At 32.7% G+C, this 19,223-nt stretch overlaps 1 protein-coding gene across 4 annotated transcripts in view; it reads left to right on the top strand.

Moving 5' to 3' along the window:
• Nucleotides 1–19,223, top strand: part of NCAM2 (neural cell adhesion molecule 2) — a gene marked incomplete at both ends in the record, with an annotated part of 396,277 nt that overhangs the window by 356,732 nt on the left and 20,322 nt on the right. For 3 of the 4 annotated variants that reach the window (XM_079767352.1, XM_079767350.1, XM_079767349.1), the window contains one exon: nucleotides 7,983–8,163. In XM_079767352.1, coding sequence (XP_079623478.1) covers nucleotides 7,983–8,163 — 181 coding nt within the window. Of the gene's footprint in view, nucleotides 1–7,982; nucleotides 8,164–13,985; nucleotides 14,093–19,223 lie in introns of those variants that run through there. The other variant, XM_079767351.1, reaches the window with a different exon arrangement.

The following is a 19,223-nucleotide window of genomic DNA, read 5'->3' as shown; positions in this document are numbered from 1 at the left end:
GGTGAGGATGTGAGAAAAGGGAACCCTCATGTACTGTTGGTGGGAATGCAGATTGATTCAGCCACTATGGAAAACAAGAGTGAAGTTTCCGCAAAAAATTAAAAATGGAACTGGGTATTTATCTGAAGAAATACAAAACACAAATTCAAAAAGATATATGCACCCCTACGTTCATTGCAGCAAGATTTACAGTAGCCAAGTTGTGGAAGCAGCCCAAGTGCTCATCGATAGACAATCGGATAGAAGCCTTGGTACATATATACAGCGGAATATTAATCAGCCATAAAAAGAATTACACTTACCATTTGTGACAGCATAGATAGATCCAGTGGGTATTATGGTAAGGAAACACTGATTTAATAGTAGATGTTCACATTTTTAAAAATATATATATTTTTTATTGATTTTTTACAGAGAGGAAGGGAGAGAGATAGAGAGATAGAAACATCAATGAGAGAGAAACATCAATCAGCCACCTCCTTGCACACCTCCTACTGGGGATGTGCCCGCAACCAAGGTACATGCCCTTGACCGGAATCGAACCTGGGACCTTTCAGTCCACAGGCCAATGCTCTACCCACTGAGCCAAACTGGTTAGGGTGATGTTCACACTTTTATGGCCAGATTTGTGAAAGTAATTTCTCACCCACTTTGTACTGCTAGGAAGTCATTTCTCACTCTTAGAGACTTAAGAATACTTTTATGATTAATCATAAAGTTATATTTTTTTCAAGTTTTCACCGGAAAACTGAACCTTACAGAATTTGGGTGACTTGGTGTGGATGGTGAATAGGTATCAGAATGTAAGACATTATACTCTAAACACAGTTTTGAAGTAGTAGGGGCTGAATTGAAATCTGCCTATGGATATTATTTCAGTGTGTTGGAGTAGAAGGCATACCATTAAATGATATAGTAATGATAAAGCGAATGGAATGACTATATTTGCAGGAACAGAAACTAGGCAGTTGAGGTGAGGCAGGAGAGCAGTTGAGGGGAAAATATAATTTCCACATGTCACAGTTATTTTTCTAACCCATTCCCTTGTTCTTCTCCTTCATCCTGAAAACATCATGCCCTGCAGGACCAATTGGAAATTCCATAATTCAATACTATGTTATATTAATGATTTTGGGAAAATTAATTTTTCCACATTTTCTTTTTCAATGTATTATTTCTTTACATTGAAAAATTACATGTTCAAGAAGATTTGTTGGCTAAACATTTATAGAGGCTTTATCCTTGATATTTGCACTTGTTAAAAAAATAACTAATATTTCCAAATGATTCTGAACCATCTGATCTCTTTGTATGACTCGAAGACACTGTATCTATTAGGTTATCAAAATGCATGAATTCCACAGTGAAGTAAAGTACAGCTGAATAATTCAAAAAGGTTTTTAGCCATCTGTAATGTATTTTTAATTGGATATGAACCAATAGAAGAAAGATAATAGATAAGAAAACACCTTTATGGCCCTGCCTGAGTAGCTCAGTGGTTGAACATCGACCTGTGAACCAGGAGGTCACAGTTCAAGTCAGGGTTCATGCTTGGGTTGCAGGCTTGATCCCTAGTGTAGGGTGAGCAGGAGGCAGCTGATCAATGATTCTCTCTCGTCATTGATGTTTCTATCTCTCCCTCTCCCTTCCTCTCTGAAATCAATAAAATTTTTAAATAAGAAAACACTTTTATGATTTTCATTTTATTTTTTACCATACCTGTGCACTACACTTTATGTTTTATAATCCAAGAATAACAAAATTAAAACAATATATTCCTTACTATGAGTGTTAATTTCTAGGAGACACTGAATTAAACTATTTAAACCTGTATTTTACTGAGACAGGACAAGATTAATAATATCCTAATATAGAGAATGTATAACTTTCTAGAGATTATGAACATGGAAACACATTCTGTTATCCTGTAGTAGAAAGAGCACACAACTTTGTTTAGTACCCATTAAGAAGACAGAATTTATTAGAACAGAACTGGAGTAATATAAAAGCAGAATTAGATGTCTCTCTAGGACCTTTGTAAAAATTAATGTCTCTAACAGTAAGTTGGTAAGATTAAACCATATATGTGGAGAATAAAGACAAGCTTTTTACTATCATAATGTGTATGGGAAAATACGGTATTTTATGTGCAGAAATTTTACATCCACTTTGTATTATAGTGTCAGTATAACTCTATATAATTTAGTAAATAGTTTTCAACATGCTCCCATAAGTTTTTCATTGTTTACTTTCTAATTTGATGATAGGTATGGGATCATAGCTATGGTTTAGTGTTGACACATTAGGTAAGTTTCCTGAGCTAAGGAAGGCTGAAAGAAAATTGGAAACTTAAAATCAATTGTGAGGAATGTACTTTAGGGACTTCAACACAGTGGTAGCATATGAGTTCACATCTTAATTGACCTTCTTAAGCTATTGGGAGTCGGAGTGTTTGTACTCAATGACCATGAGAAAAGAAAAGGTAACTCTGAAAAGAGTATTAAAATAACGGATAAGTAAACTTGAGTTTTTATTGCTGAAAGAAGTTATTTTCTAACAATGATTAGATGTGTACATTGAACTTTATTTAAAGCCATCAGATTGTTTCAAAATATTTCAAACACTGAATAGCAAGGGACATTAAAGAATCCTAAGCATTTTGGTAATTTATCTTTGCTTCAAGTGAAGATGAGTTTTATTTATCCAATCAAATAAATTATTTGTTTTTTGAACAAATAATTGATTAATGAATCAATGAATAAATAAATTAGTCTATGTTGTACAATTATAAATAGTATTAACCAGATTTATAAATATGATAAATGGTGAACTCAAGGGGGGAAACTTGCACTGTGTAAATTTGTATGGGCTATGAGAACATAGAAGATTATGAATAGGAAAAATTAGATTTTTTTTCCCTAATGAAGTATGTGGGTGGTAGAGACTAGCAAAAGATTTATAATTTTTTTACATGGAATCAAGGCAATTTGAATCAGTTATGACCATAGGAAGAAGAGTATTAAATTTGAAGCTACTAAAAACCTCCAAACCTTACATCTTGCCAAATCACAGTGGAGAGAGAGAGAGAGAGAGAGAGAGAGAGAGAGAGTGTGTGTGTGTGTGTGTGTGTGTGTGTGTGTGTGTGTGTGTGTGTGTTACTGCATCATTTTTCTTGTATTCAGAGTAGCACACAGAACTTTTGAGAATTCTGGGCCTTTTATAAGGTCACACCAGTAGTGAATAGCTGAGCCATGCTACCAGGAAATCCAGGAACCAGGAGCCCTCTTACATGGAAACAAAAATCCTTAAATCATAGCACAGGAGAGTCCCATGAACTTTACCATTCATCTAGTAGTATGAGCTCACCTCCTCTGTTATTCTCTTTTAATAATGATTCCCTTGTCATTTAAAATGATGTTGACCATTTATCCCTTAAGGCTTTGGAAAAAAAAGTTAGTGGAATAAAGGCAAGTAAGAAGCCCTCTATAAATAAGAATACCAAGACCCTTTCCACCTGTCCTCTGCTCTCTTCCTATCCTGATGATAACAAAGTTTTTCCTATATGCTGACATTTTGTTTTCAGAAAATAATTATTGAGTGCCCTTGATTGTCAGATGGCCCCACTATCTATTTTCTGACAAAGTGGATTGCTTAAGATAAGCTGTATCAAAGCCAGGTGACCATTTTTCTTTCAGTAGCTGCCCTTCAACATTTAATTGGCTTATTAATAATAGCCTTATTCAGCAAATCATCTCATTAAGATACCTAGGGGAGCGTTTTGCAACTAGATTGTCTTGAATTGTTCCCTAGGCATTTAAATTCTGTAAATTAGGCACTCTACAAATGGCATAATTGAGATTTTGATGCCTAAGGGAGTATTTGGTAACACCCACTTTAATTTTTTTTCCTATTCCCTAGGAACAGCAATTAGGGGATTAAAAAGCCTCTGTGTCTAATGTTAAATGGGAAATAAAATTGATTTAAATTGGGGAAAATATTAGAACTTTCTCTGGTTCCTTACACCATCAGTTCAAGCTATCTAAAATGATGAAGGGCTTTTAATGTATCATGCTGTGAGCTTCAACGATTAAGAGTTAAATGATGGGTAATTCAGAAGATATTTTCTACGTGTCTTGTGCTTATCAGGAAGATTCACCTCAAATGAGCAGTTCTCGCCCGGCGTGGCTCAGTGGTTGAGCATTAACCTATGGACCAGAAAGTCACGGTTCCATTACTGGTTAGGTCACATGCCCGGGTTGTGGGCTCAATTGCTAGTGTGAGGCGTGCAGGAGGCAGCCAATCAATGATTCTCTCTCATCATTGATGTTTCCATCTCTCTCTTCCTCTCTGAAATCAATCAATAAATATATATATATATATATATAAAGATCAGTTCTCAGAAACATTACTTATGGAGGATTACCAAAAGCAGAGGCGGCCTATCCATCCCTCTGAAGAATAAATCCTCTCCTGGGGTAACACAGATGTCAGCTGTGGCTTATATTTTTTTCACTCTTTCACCCACATCTCCCCTCAGATTCAAAGCAAAACTCAACTGTGAACTTCCACAGAAACATTTGCTCTCACCCAGAACTGCAGAGTTACATAGAGCTTATTGAATTATGGGGAAGTGGGACAGTCTGAAGTGGCAGCTCTCCACTTCTTTTCTGTAGCCCTTGTCCTTATCGAACCCTTCATTCTTCCTGCTCCTCATCCCCCCTTCCTGTATCTATGTATACATAATATATAACATATCAAATAATTGCATGCTATATGTATTTTTGTGTTTATTTATATGCTATACTAGAGGCCCGGTGCACGAAATTCATACACGGGGGGGGGGGGGTGGGGGTGTCCCTCAGCCCAGCCTGTACCCTCTCCAATCTGGGACCCCTCGAGGGATGTCCGACTGCCCGTTTAGGCCCGATCCTGGTAGGATCGGGCCTAAACGGGCAGTCAGGCATCCCTCTCACAATCCAGGACTGCTGGCTCCTAACTGCTCGCCTGCCTGCCTTCCTGATTGCCCCTAACCGCTTCTGCCTGCCAGCCTGATCACCCCCTAACCACTCCCCTGCCAGCCTGATTGATACCTAACTGCTCCCCTGCCAGCCTGGTCTCCCCCAACTGCCCTCCCTTGCAGGCCTGGTTCCTCCCAACTGACCTCCCCTGCTTGCCTGATCACCCCCAACAGCCCTCCCTTGCTGGCCATCTTGTGGTGGCCATCTTTTACCACATGGGGGCAGCCATCTTGTGTGTTGGAGTGACAGTCAATTTGCATAGTACTCTTTTATTATATAGGATATTCTTATGTCTACATAATATATTATTTAGTCTATTATCTAAAATTTTTGGATGGAAGATTTTTTAAGCTTTAGTTTTTTGGTCAATAGCTATGAAAATTTTTTAACATTTACTGTAAAAAGGTGATATAGTCTTGGTTTTTACATCTCCCATGGGCTGTGCATCCTTCTGAGATTTTCTAGCATTGTGCTTATTCTTGAATCTAACCCTCTGGGAAGGATTCTCATCTTCTTTTCATTAATTAGCTTAGGACGAATGAAAAGAAGAACAGCACTGGACATGGAGTTTATTCTGCTAAGCATATAAGCCAGTCAGAGAAAGACAAATACCATATGACCTCACTTATATGTGGAATCTAATGAGCAAAATAAACTGACGAATGAAATAAAAACAGAGGCAGAGATACGGAGGTCAGAGGGAAAGGGTGTGGGAGGGTCTGGATAAAAGAAGGTGAAAAGATTAGACAAAAGACATGAATAGCCCATGGACACAGACAACAGTGTGGTGAAGCCCAGGGGAGGAAGCCATGGGTCTGGGTGAAGGTGGGAAAGGGGGGAAAAAGGGGGAAATCTGTAACAGTGTCAACAACAACAAAATAATAGCGCTGGAGTTTATTTCTAATAAGGGTGACATCTCTTCCTTCTATGGAGACATTCCTGGCTCTTGCATTCTATCAGCCTTTTTGTTACATGCTTCCAAAGTACCCTCTGTCTTTTCAAAGAACTTATTTTTTTCTGTTCTGGTTTGTAAACTCCAAGATGAGGGCATTGCACATGTCTCATTCACTATTTTGTTCAGAGGTCTAGAACAGCCTCATACTCTCTAGGGGCTGAAAGAATAATTGATGAAGAAAGGGGATATTGGGGAAATGGTGGCTGTTTGGAATAGCTGTCCTAGGCATTTCAAAAGCACACCTAGGTTCCTTTCTTAACTTTACTAATCATTTCATGACATAGGCACATTAAAATTTCTGGCCCAAATTGTTTCAGTTTTCTAATAGATTTTTCAGGAACAGCCCATGAACACAGACAACAGTGTGCTGAAGGCCAGGGGATTGGGCCTCATAACACCTTATTGGACAATGTCCAGCCTAACAAATTCATATGTTTGTAAGTTTCAGAAAGCAAGGGGAATGCCTCCTGTTAATAGGATAACTTTAAGTACTCATCTGAAACCCATGGCTTCATTGGGAGTGTTAAAATCTTCAGGTTTAGAAAAAATAACAAAAACAAGTCCAGAGACTTGCCTTTATAATAAAAGTGCATGTAACGAAAAATGATTAGTTAGGAAAAGAAATAATAGTATGGTATCAAAACTACAATGTATGCTCATCTTCTTTTGAAGGACACTTTATGTTGATAGTACCACCAATTTAAGGCAATCATGAATCGGACCTCCAGAATTTTATTTTAAACAATAACTTTTCTATTTTAAACATAAATGCAAAAACACCATTATGCCTTATAGTCCAAAACATTGTAAAATATTAGCTCCACATAAAATAATGCTTAGCTTAGCTCTAAGGTTAAAAAGATTGAACTATCTATCTATCTCTATGACCAGGCTACAATTTATCTATAATTAGCCCTCTGGGAAATTGAGATTTGCAATTGCAGTGAAAAATTATTAGATACATGACTCCATAGAGAATACTATTTCATTTCCATATAGTTATTATGGAAATAGTTTTTCCTTAAAAATAGCTGTCATTTATTAAGTAATTAGGAAACCTAAGGTCTCGGAATACACAATTTAATCGCTTTTTCTCATTGCTCCCTCATGCAAGCCCACAGGGCAGCCGCAATCATCGTGTCTGTAATAGAGAAAGGGAAACAGGGCAGAGAGGTTGAGGAAGTTGCCTGGGGTTTGGGATGGGAATGGGGGGATGAGGACAAATATGTGATACCTTAATCAATAAAGAAATTTAAAAAAAATGGTTAATAGCATGGCTGAATGTTCACACTATTTAAGATAGTTTCATTCATAAAAATATTTTCTATGTTAATTGCAGTATTATTTTAGTAAAATGTAATTCAAATGTTATATAGTTTAAAACATTTATTTTAGAAAAGAGATAGGATTTAAGTGTAGCATTCAAGAATGAGATGACATTTTTTTTATTTTTATGCTAATAACCTCTTTAAAGATAATAATTTTCTTACATGTTGTTTCATTATAAATCTAAAATATTATAGTAATAAAAATGCTTGTGGTAATTTAAATCTATAAAAAATGCTCAAACTTAATTTCCAAGACATTTTATCACCCCCCCCCCCCCCCCACACACACACACAAAGTAAACAATAGTCTCTGGCAATTACTTTAATGGATATATTAGGCTCTTTCTGTATATCATATTTCATTTTTCTGGTTCACATGATTATTAATAATAAACAAAGTGGACAAATAGCAAACTGATAGATGTGATATTTTTTTAAAATCTTAATGGAAGTAAACTATCATTCGCTAATTATGAAATCGTCAGTATTTGGCTGATATATAAACTTAACATTTTTATAGAAAAGTCTTACAAATTACTTCATTGATTATAGCAACTTCATTTATCACTGTGGATGAGAAAATTTATTTTCTTTATATTAATAAAACCACAAGATAATTTTTTAAAATTCTCAATGTTAGTGTATGGTTATTTACAAAACCAATTTTTATTGCCTTTACAGAAAGATAAAGAAGACCAGTGGCTGGAGAAAAAAGTGCAGGGAAATAAAGACCATATTATTTTGGAGCATCTACAGTGGACAATGGGGTATGAGGTTCAAATTACAGCTGCGAACAGATTGGGATATTCTGAACCGACAGTCTATGAGTTCAGCATGCCGCCAAAGCCCAACATTATTAAAGGTAAGCAAAACTATCTGCTTTCTCAGGCTGAAAATCAACATGATATCATCTTTACAATCCCTCTGGGTTGATTCTTATTCTTGGAAACACAATTTTGTAAAAAGTACAAATTGTAAGTTCCAATAACGATCAGTGTGACATGTCTTACTCTAGATTTCTCAGTCACTCTTGCTATGGTGATTTGGTTAATTTATAAATATATTTTGGTAACTTTGATGGTTCACGTGCTAGAGGAAGAATGAGCAGAGGGCAAGGATGGGAGGGCAAAGTGACTGTTGAATATAACAGGAAACATTTCTGCTGAGATCAGAAACTGCAAAGGAGACAACTTCTCTGCCAAACACGTGGAGCCTAGTCCTCCACTTCTGGGAAGATGTGGCCAAAAGTAATGACCACCTCTTCCATGCCTGGCCACGCAGGTTGGTTTTGGGAACATAAACTCAGTTACACAGCGAAGCAGGAACACCCACAGACATAGTCCCAGAAAGAAATGTGGCTCGTGTTTCAAGGAGACGCACAACATGGCAGAAACCTGTGCACAGCACACTGGCGGGTTCTACCTCTGTTAGGTAGCATTGCTTATGACACCCCGTGCCAGTGCTGTGATCAAAATCCATGGCAGGGATATGAAAATATTTCTCAGATACATGAGAGATAAAGATGCAAGATGTTTTTTAATCTTGATTTGTAGACATGTTTAACTGTTAGTGAGTTGTCATATTGGATGTATTTTAACACGTATTGCTCCTATAAATATCATATTTAATATTTACTGGTAATTTTCATACACATGTATAAATATATGCATTCTCTATATATTCATAGAGAGAGAGAGCTGAGAGCAGCATATTCATAGGCATGGCTTAATGTGTCAGTTCAGTTATGCTACTTAACCCTTTTATACTTTCAAATTGATATTAATCTCATTATTATGAGTTTGTGATGTACATCAACTTTGTAAAGCTGAGAGCAGCTTTATATAATTAATCTTTCTATTAAAATGTAATTACTATTAGTTATATGACTTAAAAATAATTGATATTATGACTTTGTATTGTTAGTATTAATAAGTGCTTCCTATTATAATTTGAAATTAGAATGCTGGGAGCATCAGAAATTGTATGGGTATCTCATATTGTAATGGCATTTTTAAAAGTACTTCTGCATTTATTTTCTCATTTTAATCTGAGTTTAACAATGAAGAATTATCCTTATTTTACCAAAATAATTTTGAGAAGTTAAAGGATCTGTTCAAAGTCAGAGCTACTTTAAGTCATATGATAAATCTAATGCCCTTATAAATGGTTCACCTAAATAAGAAGAATGGTTGAATGTACTATCAAGGTCATTGCCCCTGTGAGTTTGAAACATCAATAACGGCCTCTAAAATTATAATTTATTATGTTGCTTGTAATTGTCCCCTATGCAGATATCAAGAATCTGATATAAATGTGATTCTTAATGTGAGTCAGCCAAGGGAGATTGAAAGAATATACTCCATCCTCCTAAATCTTTAATGTAGATCATATGTTTAAAGAAAATAATTATTTTTATCAGTGTAAAAATTAATGTTTTATGATGGAGAAGTCAACATTTTAATAACATTTTATAGATAAAACACAATCCGTAAAATTATCAATTTCAGGCAGGTTACTTTATGTTATACTCCCAGAGACCCTACTATGTTTATAAAAAATAGTTAATTAAAATTAACATTAAGTATAGACAAAATAAAGGCACAAAAATAGGTAAGGTATTCTATGATACATTTACTATAAAAGCACTTTTATGTGTTTGTTTCAATTTCAAAGAATCATCTTATGGGCAGTCCCAACAAGGAAAATGGACAGAATTCTGGTTTATAGTTTCAGTTTTGCTCTTGTCACTTAACTTATTTACTAAAGAATGTTGGAGAAATAATTAAATTCATTTTTATCTGCAAAATAAAAAAGGAATTAATTGAAATAGGAAAGTATATGAATAGATAGGCATTATAAACAGATTAATCTTGCTCATCTGGGTAAAAGCAATATATGGGTGAACAGCTTGAAAAATAAAAGTAATACTTGTAGAAAAAATAAAAGTAATAGGAGTAGAGAAATAAAACAACGGATAAATCCCAGACACATTGTAGATGTAGACTAACCTTGCTTGTGCCACAAATCAGATTCAGCGGGTACTGCTGATTTCTTAGTGTCTTGCTTGGGCAATTGGGCCATAATTGGCATCATTTCTGAGGACAAAGAATTTTGGATTTGGAGAATGAAGATTAACATCAAATCAGCTTGGCATTCCTTAAGTTTTCACTGTCACGTAGTAGTTAGCTCTGTGTGTATGGAGATGAAAAGATCCATGCTTTGGAAACTTATACTACAATGCTGTCAACTTTACCAGGGGAATGGTATTTGAAGCCTGGGTGAGGTTAAAACCAAACACAGTAATGCCCATGAAAAGGAATTGGTGTCTGCGATACTCATAGATGTTTCCCCTGGCATCTAGAACGGTGACTGGCACAGCATATATGTTCAAGGAGTGCCTCTTGAGATTCTGAAGTACAGAGGGTTAAGAACTGCATCCTCAGAAACCGTAATATTATACAGGAAGAGTTAACGACAGGACCACCCCTCCCATGAGACTAAGATAGAATTCCTGCAATGACACAAGACTAGTATCCTGGAAGTTAACTTAGAGTCATATTTCAAGAAGAAAAGATATAAATCACATTTGACAATTCAAATTTCACTGAGAGGTCAATTCAAGTTAATCAATAAATTATGACTTGTCCTTATCACATCCAGCTTTGCTGAAGTCATTGGGAGAGAAATTAAGGAGGAATAATCTCAGGATTGTGTGTGAGGTTAGAACATGGAGACGCCATGTGTATTTAGTGCTTTCCAGAAGTGTTGCTATGAAGATGAGCAGGGAAAATAACAGTCGTGTTATAACAACTTTTACGATGAAAAAAAACAAAACTAGAGTATGTCTCACAGCTGAGAAACAGATAATGTCGTCCAGAAGTCAGACACGCAGATGTACAGACAAAGATATCTGAAAAGGTAGGAACTAGAATTCATCCCCTCTCAACTATGCAGCTGACACAAGCCAGAGCAGCTTAATGGAAATTGGGGGGAAATAAAATACTTATTTTTTTCTATAAAAATGTCTCAAAATAATGTCTAATTTACCATGACTGAATCCACTACTGCTAAGGGCTCATGGTAAGCCTTATCAAAGACATGACCTTACAGTGCAAGAATTGTTTGATTTTGTTCTAGAAGATTTCCTGGAGCAACGTTAAAGTTTGTGATGCATTACAGTGAATTTGGGAGTCTTTACACCCAAAATATTCTAGAGAGTTAAGATTATGTATTGGCAAAATAAGGAAAAAGTATCTTTATATACTTTCATATAATTATTCTTGTACTATATATGATTTCTTATATTATTTTAAGTAAATATGCTAAATATATACCCATATATAAAATAAGTTATCTATAATAAACTAGCAGGTCTTGAGCCTTTTTATTTAATTTTACACAATATGGAGTTCATAAGTTAACTTAGTTTTTTATCTGTTTTGTTTACTTCTATTGTTTTGTTTACTTCTATTGTTTTGTTTTGATTATATAGCATGTATTGTAGACTGTCCAAATGAAGATGGGAGGTGGACTGGGGGGATGCGAGGAAAAGGTGAAGGGATTAAGGAGTACAAATTGGTTGTTACAGAATAGTCACAAGATGTAAAGTACAGCATAGGGAATATAGTCAATAATATTCTTAGACCAATGTATGGTGCCATATGGGTGCAAGATTTATTAGGATGGTCACTTAGTAAGTAATATGTCTATTAATGGGATATATATCTAAAACTAATATCATAGTGTATATAAACTGTAATTGAAAAATAAAAATTATTTAAAACTTTACTTATATGCATTCAGATGTATTTAACTTTTTGTAAGCAATAGACTAAATCTGGAGTACATTTATTTCTTGGTCTGAAGAACTATTTTTTGAAAATATGTTAATCTTACCTTCATATAGTCTATTGATCATAATGACATATTAGTGCATGATTCTGATTTTAAAAGTATTTTGTAATTAACAATATTTTCTCACTTTTACTATTTAAAGTTGTGTTTATTTTGAAAGATATGTTTCTTGATTTATGTAGAGAGTAAGCAAATTCACAGTTATGTTCCCTTTTGAAATATTCAAGCATAATTCCACCTCATTTTATTTTAAAAATATGAGAATATTGGATAATTGTGACAAATAGATTCTTATAAAAACTATTACAAAACTAGATTATAAAAATGATTTAGAACTAAAGTCTGGTAAAATGGCATTTATTGATTTGTTATGTAATTTTGATGACTGAAAATACTGCCTCTTGGTGGCTTGAATATACCCTGTTTTAAAATATCCTTGGAAATAAATTTATTTTGAAACCATTTTTATCATTTATTTTTACTTATACACATTTTATCATTTCTTTTGACCTAAACAATATTTAATTTTATTTGTTTTAACCAAATAATATTAGTATCATTTAATAATCACTTACTTTATCTTCTCTTGTAGCTATGATTGAAGAAATGTCTAATTTTAACATTGAGTATCAATATAAAATTTGGTGACAAATAACTTCATTCATACATTCTTAAGATCCAATGGTAAAATGATTCTATCATGTGAAATCAAGCATGAGAGTTTTTCTATTTAACAAACTTACAAGTAAATTATATAAATCATCACCAATAAATAAATTGCTAAAATTTTTCAATTAATTTGTATTTATTTTCTGGGCTTTTTGACCATACTTCTAATGACTGTAAATCATTTTGATAATATTCACTCTAGTTCCACACACATCTAGTATACACTTTCATCTCTGAATTACTCAACATGAACAAGAAAACACAATATTCAAGTGCATGGCAAATACCAAAATGTTTTCTTACAGTTAAATCTATTATTACAATATAAATTAGAGAAATTTCAATACAGTGATGGAATTGAATTCAATTATTTTGGAAAAACATCATTTTAACTATAATGAAATCTCAGTCAATTCTAAATATAAATTCTAAATGCAAAATAATATTTTTTTGGTTTAGCACATAATGAAAAAAGTAAGTCTATAAATTATTTTCATGATCTTTGGTTCTTAATATTATTTTTCATGAAGTACAGTGACATATGTCTAAAGTGTACCTGTGGTCAGTTGAATTAATGCTTCTTGATTCTATTCTTACTGCAAATTGTCATTGTGTGAATATGCAAATTTTACTTATTTCTTGGTAGTTTATTTATTATTAATAATATTACTTTTGTTGCATGAATGTCTTATAATAAATTATAATAGCAAAACATTATCTTTAAACATTGTAGAATATGATGAGTTTATATTAAAATAGCTGTTCGAATTTGCCAGGAGCACAGTGGAGTGATTGGTGATTTTTCTCCCATAAATCGTATATTCATTATAGAATAATTAAGATGTTCACATTTAAACAATTAATGATAGAACCAATATCTAAGTTATATGAAATAAACATTATTAATATTGACCCTCAGCTATGTTTTTAATATATGGCAACTATTTAGAAATGTTCTATACAACATTTTTACTATTTTTTGTCTTGTATCAAAATAATTGGCAATGGCATTGTGGAAATCTTGCATTAATTATTTTCTCTTTTTTTCTTTCCTACTGTCACTTTTTTTCTTTTCCTTTATTTTCATGTTTTTAACTCTACTCTTTTTCCCTTAATTATTTTATTCTCATTCTATTTTCAAAAAATTATTTCATCGTGCAGATAAATGCTGTGAAGCGAATAAAGGCGAAAATGGAAGCCAGTCATGGCAGCTGAATGCTGCTGGGTTTTCTTTCATAATAGCCATAAGTTTGTCTTGCATGTTTTAATGATATTGTCATATCATAAGATATTTCCTTTTATGACCTGCAATTTATAAGGCTAATCTAAAATTATAATAAAATATTTTCTAAGTTCCAATTATGTATGTATTTTCACCCATAAACAATTATCTTTATTTTCCTTCCCCAAATTGTCAACCTATAAAACAGATCATTTGTCAGGAATTCACTGAAGGAAGTTGAATCAGGATTGTTTCTTTCAGATATCAGTTCACAGAATAACTCGCTTCATTCAAAAGTGTTCTTTAATTTATACAATTGGCCCTGTTAAATAAACATCATGTCATTTTTACTTGGAATTTAAGCATTTGCTACATCTAATCTTTCTTCGTTTGGTTATTTTGCAAATATAACTCAATATATATGGACATACATTGTATAGTTATTTTATTATGTAGAATTGTGGATCTTTTATATTGATTTTAATTGTTAATTTTTAAATGTAAGTTTTCTACTTAAAGAACATTTCTAACATAAATCATAAACCTGATAATTTTTATTATATTAGATATATATCTCTATTGTACTACCTTTTTTAATTATCTTAAATTTCATAAGGAATAAACATGAAACACAGTTTCTTCTTTTGAAATTGAACACTAATGAAACAAATCCAGATTTTTTTTAGTAAGTGAAAATATCTCTATGCAATTGCCCAACAGTAAATGATAAATTAAATGTGAATATGTTTAAATTGCACCCTGTTCACTTGACTTGGATTGTGTTTTGAGCTGCCATTAAATATTGATATTCTAACAATACATACACTTATTTATTACATTTTCTTGAACACCTAAGAGTCAATTACTTTGCAAGGCTCAGAGAGAAAAGTAATATGTTAGCTATTGCTTTCAAGAAGATAAAATTAAGATAAGAAGGTGTTACTAGATCCCACCTTTTAAGGGAAGCTAGGTTTGAGGGAGTAGTATGAGTAATGATTTTCTTTTCTTTTTTAAATTTTTGTTCATTGTAAAATGAGAAAAGGATATTCTGTGTTTTTCACTGCCAACTAACTTTAGCAAGTTATTCTTTCTTTAAAAAATATATTTTGTAATTGATTTCAGAGAGGAAGGGAGAGGGAGAGAGAGAGAGAGAAACATCAATGATGAGGGAGAATCATTGATCGGTCAGCTGCCTCCTACAGGTCCCCTCCTGGAGGTCAAGCCCACAACCTGGGCCTGTGCCCTGATCTGGAATCAAAGTGTCACCTCCTGGTTCATAGGTCAAGGCTCAACCACGGAGCCACACTCAGCAGGTAGCAAGTGATTCTTACTACTATTCAGGGCAATTAGGAAGCAGTCAGATTTACATTTATTCACAAGAGTGACCATACTCAATGGTAAATCGAATTATTGGGTCTGGGCTTTGAGGTTCATTCATCAAAAACTACTTTGTTGCATGAAAGTATTCTCTGTTTCTTTTTTTTTTAACTTTAGTTTTATTGTTGACACTGTTATAGATGTCCCCGAGGTCTAAGGCTAGACTTGCCTTTACTAGTCTATTTTCTTTAATTTATCTTTTCCAAACTCATTGCTATCCACTGCTGGTTTTTCTTCTGGCCAACAACAGACCTGTAGAATGCAGAAGACCCATCCACAGACTAAACATGCTTCTGCTTCCCTCCCTTTCCCCCTGCTAAGTAAAAGGGAAATCCCAATTTGTGCATTTTGGGAATCTAATCTATTTTTCAATAATGTTTCGTTTTTATTTCTCTGTTTTTATTTTATTTTATTTTTTGTTAAACCCAGAGGATATTTTTCCATTGATTTTTAGGGAGAGAGGAAAAGACAGACAGAAACATCGATGTGAGAGAAACACATCGACTGGTTGCCTCCTGCATGAACCCCAACTAGGGCCGGGTCAGGGAGGAACCTACAACCAAGGTATGTGCACTTGACCGGAATGGAACCCAGGACCCTGTGGTCTGCAGGCCAACGCTATATCCACTGAGCCAAACCAGCTAGGGCAGTAATGTTCTGTTTTTAAACCAGCATAGACAATGTCTGTTTACTAAGGAAATAATATAATTGCAATTATATTCCAGGATCTTTGAGTTTAGGTAAGATATGTAGATATGTTTATTACAAATGTGTAGAAAGTACTTGGAAAACAAAGAGTTTTAAAAATACTTCGAGGAATTTTTTTTTTCATTCATCATAACCTGCCTAGATCTTTCCAATAAGTTAAAAATATTTCTGCAAGACAGTCTTGCGGAAATTATCTTGACTTAGCATATATTACAAAACACTTTTGTGGAGAACATGGAATATGTTCTCTAACTCAAGGTCACCGAGTGTGATATGAAGAACACTCAGTCAGGTACATGACACCTAGACTGACATTTTGACAATTCAGGAAAGAGCCTAAAATTAAAATTCTATCCTTGTAGAATTATTTCCATTTTAATGAGTTGTTCATTTTGATTTTTAAACATCTAAGTATAGCTCACGTTGTTAATCCTGAAATTAAAAAGCATTCTATCATTTGGCCAAATTTTATTCTTAGATGAACAGTTATTTTGCAGCTCTGAGATATGCATAATATCTTTAAAAAATATTCTCAGACATCTCAAAGTACTGAGTTCTGTGCTTTGCTTTCTGTAAGAAATTGAAAAGCACAAAACTATAAACAATGCAGCTATAGCATTTCAATAAATGAGACATTAGAGATTGCAAATAACCTTGTTTGATTATAAAAATATTAATGTGTGTGTTGCTGAATTATTTTTTATTATCTGAGGTTTAATTTTGTTATATGCATCCATAAAATCTAATTGACAGTACTTCTTGGCTAACTACTGTCTGTCTATAGTTCTAAATAAATAAATGTGATTATTTGGTAAGCAACACATAAAAATTCAACTTATTTTAAGTCTACAGTATCATTCAATGATTTTTTTTATCTAATGGATTTTTAAATAAAATTTTGTGTCTGAAATGTACAAATATGAACTTGTGTATAAGGTGAATTTTGTGTTAATTATTATATATAACCATAAATATGTGCCTACATCAATTGATATATATATATCATATCCTTAAGTGATAAATCATTTCAAAAGGTCGTTTTGACCAAATTATAGCAGCTACAGAGCTAGGTTGATGTGCTTATGCATGATTACCATTATCTGCATGTGGAATATAAGGTTAAATATTATATGCAAACCTGAAATCTCCCAACTTTATACAAGCCTGTCTTGTCTGTCTTCTTTCCTTTGTATATCGTTCAGTCTTAATGGTCACTAGCCTAATTCAAACGCAATCATTATTTATTAGATGACTATAAGACCACTGACGCTATGTTTCAGATATGCTAGTAAATTCTTCTATCCTACAAAATTTCTTCTTGCATGGGAGAACATTAGGTAGATTGATAATTTTGATCTTCTCTCTCCTAATATTATTATTCAATAAGAATAAATATATTTTATTAACTCTGCAATCGTATTCTTTCCAAAACCATTATGCAAGTGCACATATATACATTCATACTGGAAGACATGGACAAGATTGAATTTTAATGATTTGTTTTATTTTTTTAACATTTCTTTCATCTTTTTCTTAGCCTAAATATCTCAAGTGTTTATAATTTTAAATATATATATATTTATATACACACACACACACACACACACACACACACACACACACAGATTCTAGGCATTGAATTCAAATTATATACATAACTTAAGTTATATATATGTGTATATATAACAAATACTTGTATAAATAATTCCATTGCAAATAATTTTGACTTTTTAAATATTCAACAATTCTTTTTAAATTAATAATTAAAATTACAAGTATGCACAGTAAGTCATAGGTTATATGATTTGGGTCAATTTGAAAACTATTATATTTAATTCAAATGTTTTCTATATAAGAACACTCATTGATTATATTTAATTTAAATTAAACCTAAAATAAGCAAAATTCTACAATAATTTCAATATAATGATTGGATTTATAATTATTCACTTATATTCAATAAAATGTAGTGTGCAAGAGAGAATCAAGCCATGCACTTTTAGATCTGGGTGAACTGTTAGATACATGGGAACCTTTTTTTAATTTTTAATACATATACCTACACTAAGAATGGGGAAATAAAATTTTAAATTATAAATGATTTTAGTGATTCAAGATGGATATTTATATCACTAATATAATGATTCAGTATGTTTTTGTGTAGCTTTCAAGAATTGTTAGCTGCTTTTTTGTATAATATTCTTAGTTTATAGAAGTTTATTAATAAATATCTCTAGTCATGTAAAACTATCTGAAAATTTTAACCTCTTTGATTTTGGTTATATTAGCAGCATTAAGAACTTTAAATACCATATTATGATACTACCTAAATTAAATGTTACCATTTATGATTTTCTTTAATCCTATGTATTATGATTCCACTTGAATAAAGATATAGCATCATTAAGGTCATACCTAATTAAATCACCTAATTAAATCATTTTATTCATTTTATTAATATTCAAATTTGGGGGCATAACATAATATCTTTTAAACAACATTTGAATGAATACAAATTAAGTAGAATCTTTTATTTTGGTTTATTTCCTTTTATTCTCCTTCCTTCTTTTTAATACCCCCCTCTTATTACCCTCCCTTTTTCCTTCTCAATTTCTGGACAAGAATAAATAGGATGTATTTAATTTGTTAAATCTTTACTGTTGATGTGTTTCCTCTATTCCTTTTTTGTTAGTCATGGGTAAATTTTAAAGTCCCTGCATATGTCATAAAACTTCACCAAAGCTAATGCATTGAATGGGCAGTTCAAATTTATATATATAAAATGATTGGAGATACAAGTATTTTACAAATAGTGCCTGAAATGATTTTAATATAAACTTAACTTGGTAAAAAGACTGTTTTCAAATCAGCTATGTGATTAAAAAATAAAGAGTATTACTTAATCACTATTAATATTTGATAGTTAATCTTAGAATTCAGAAGATATCACAGTAAATTTTAGGTCTTCGCTTAAATAAAGTCTTTCTAACATCTCATTACCTTACTCTCTTTCTAATTATCCTCAGAACTTGAGTATTATTCTAGAGTTAACAATTTTTAACTTAAATATAAAGTTGTAGTATTTTCTCTTT

Source organism: Cnephaeus nilssonii (assembly GCF_951640355.1).
Source record: "Cnephaeus nilssonii genome assembly, chromosome: 3".
Lineage (NCBI taxonomy): Eukaryota > Metazoa > Chordata > Mammalia > Chiroptera > Vespertilionidae > Cnephaeus > Cnephaeus nilssonii.
Note: the sequence above shows the minus strand (reverse complement) of the source record. Positions and strands in the feature narration are given on the sequence as shown.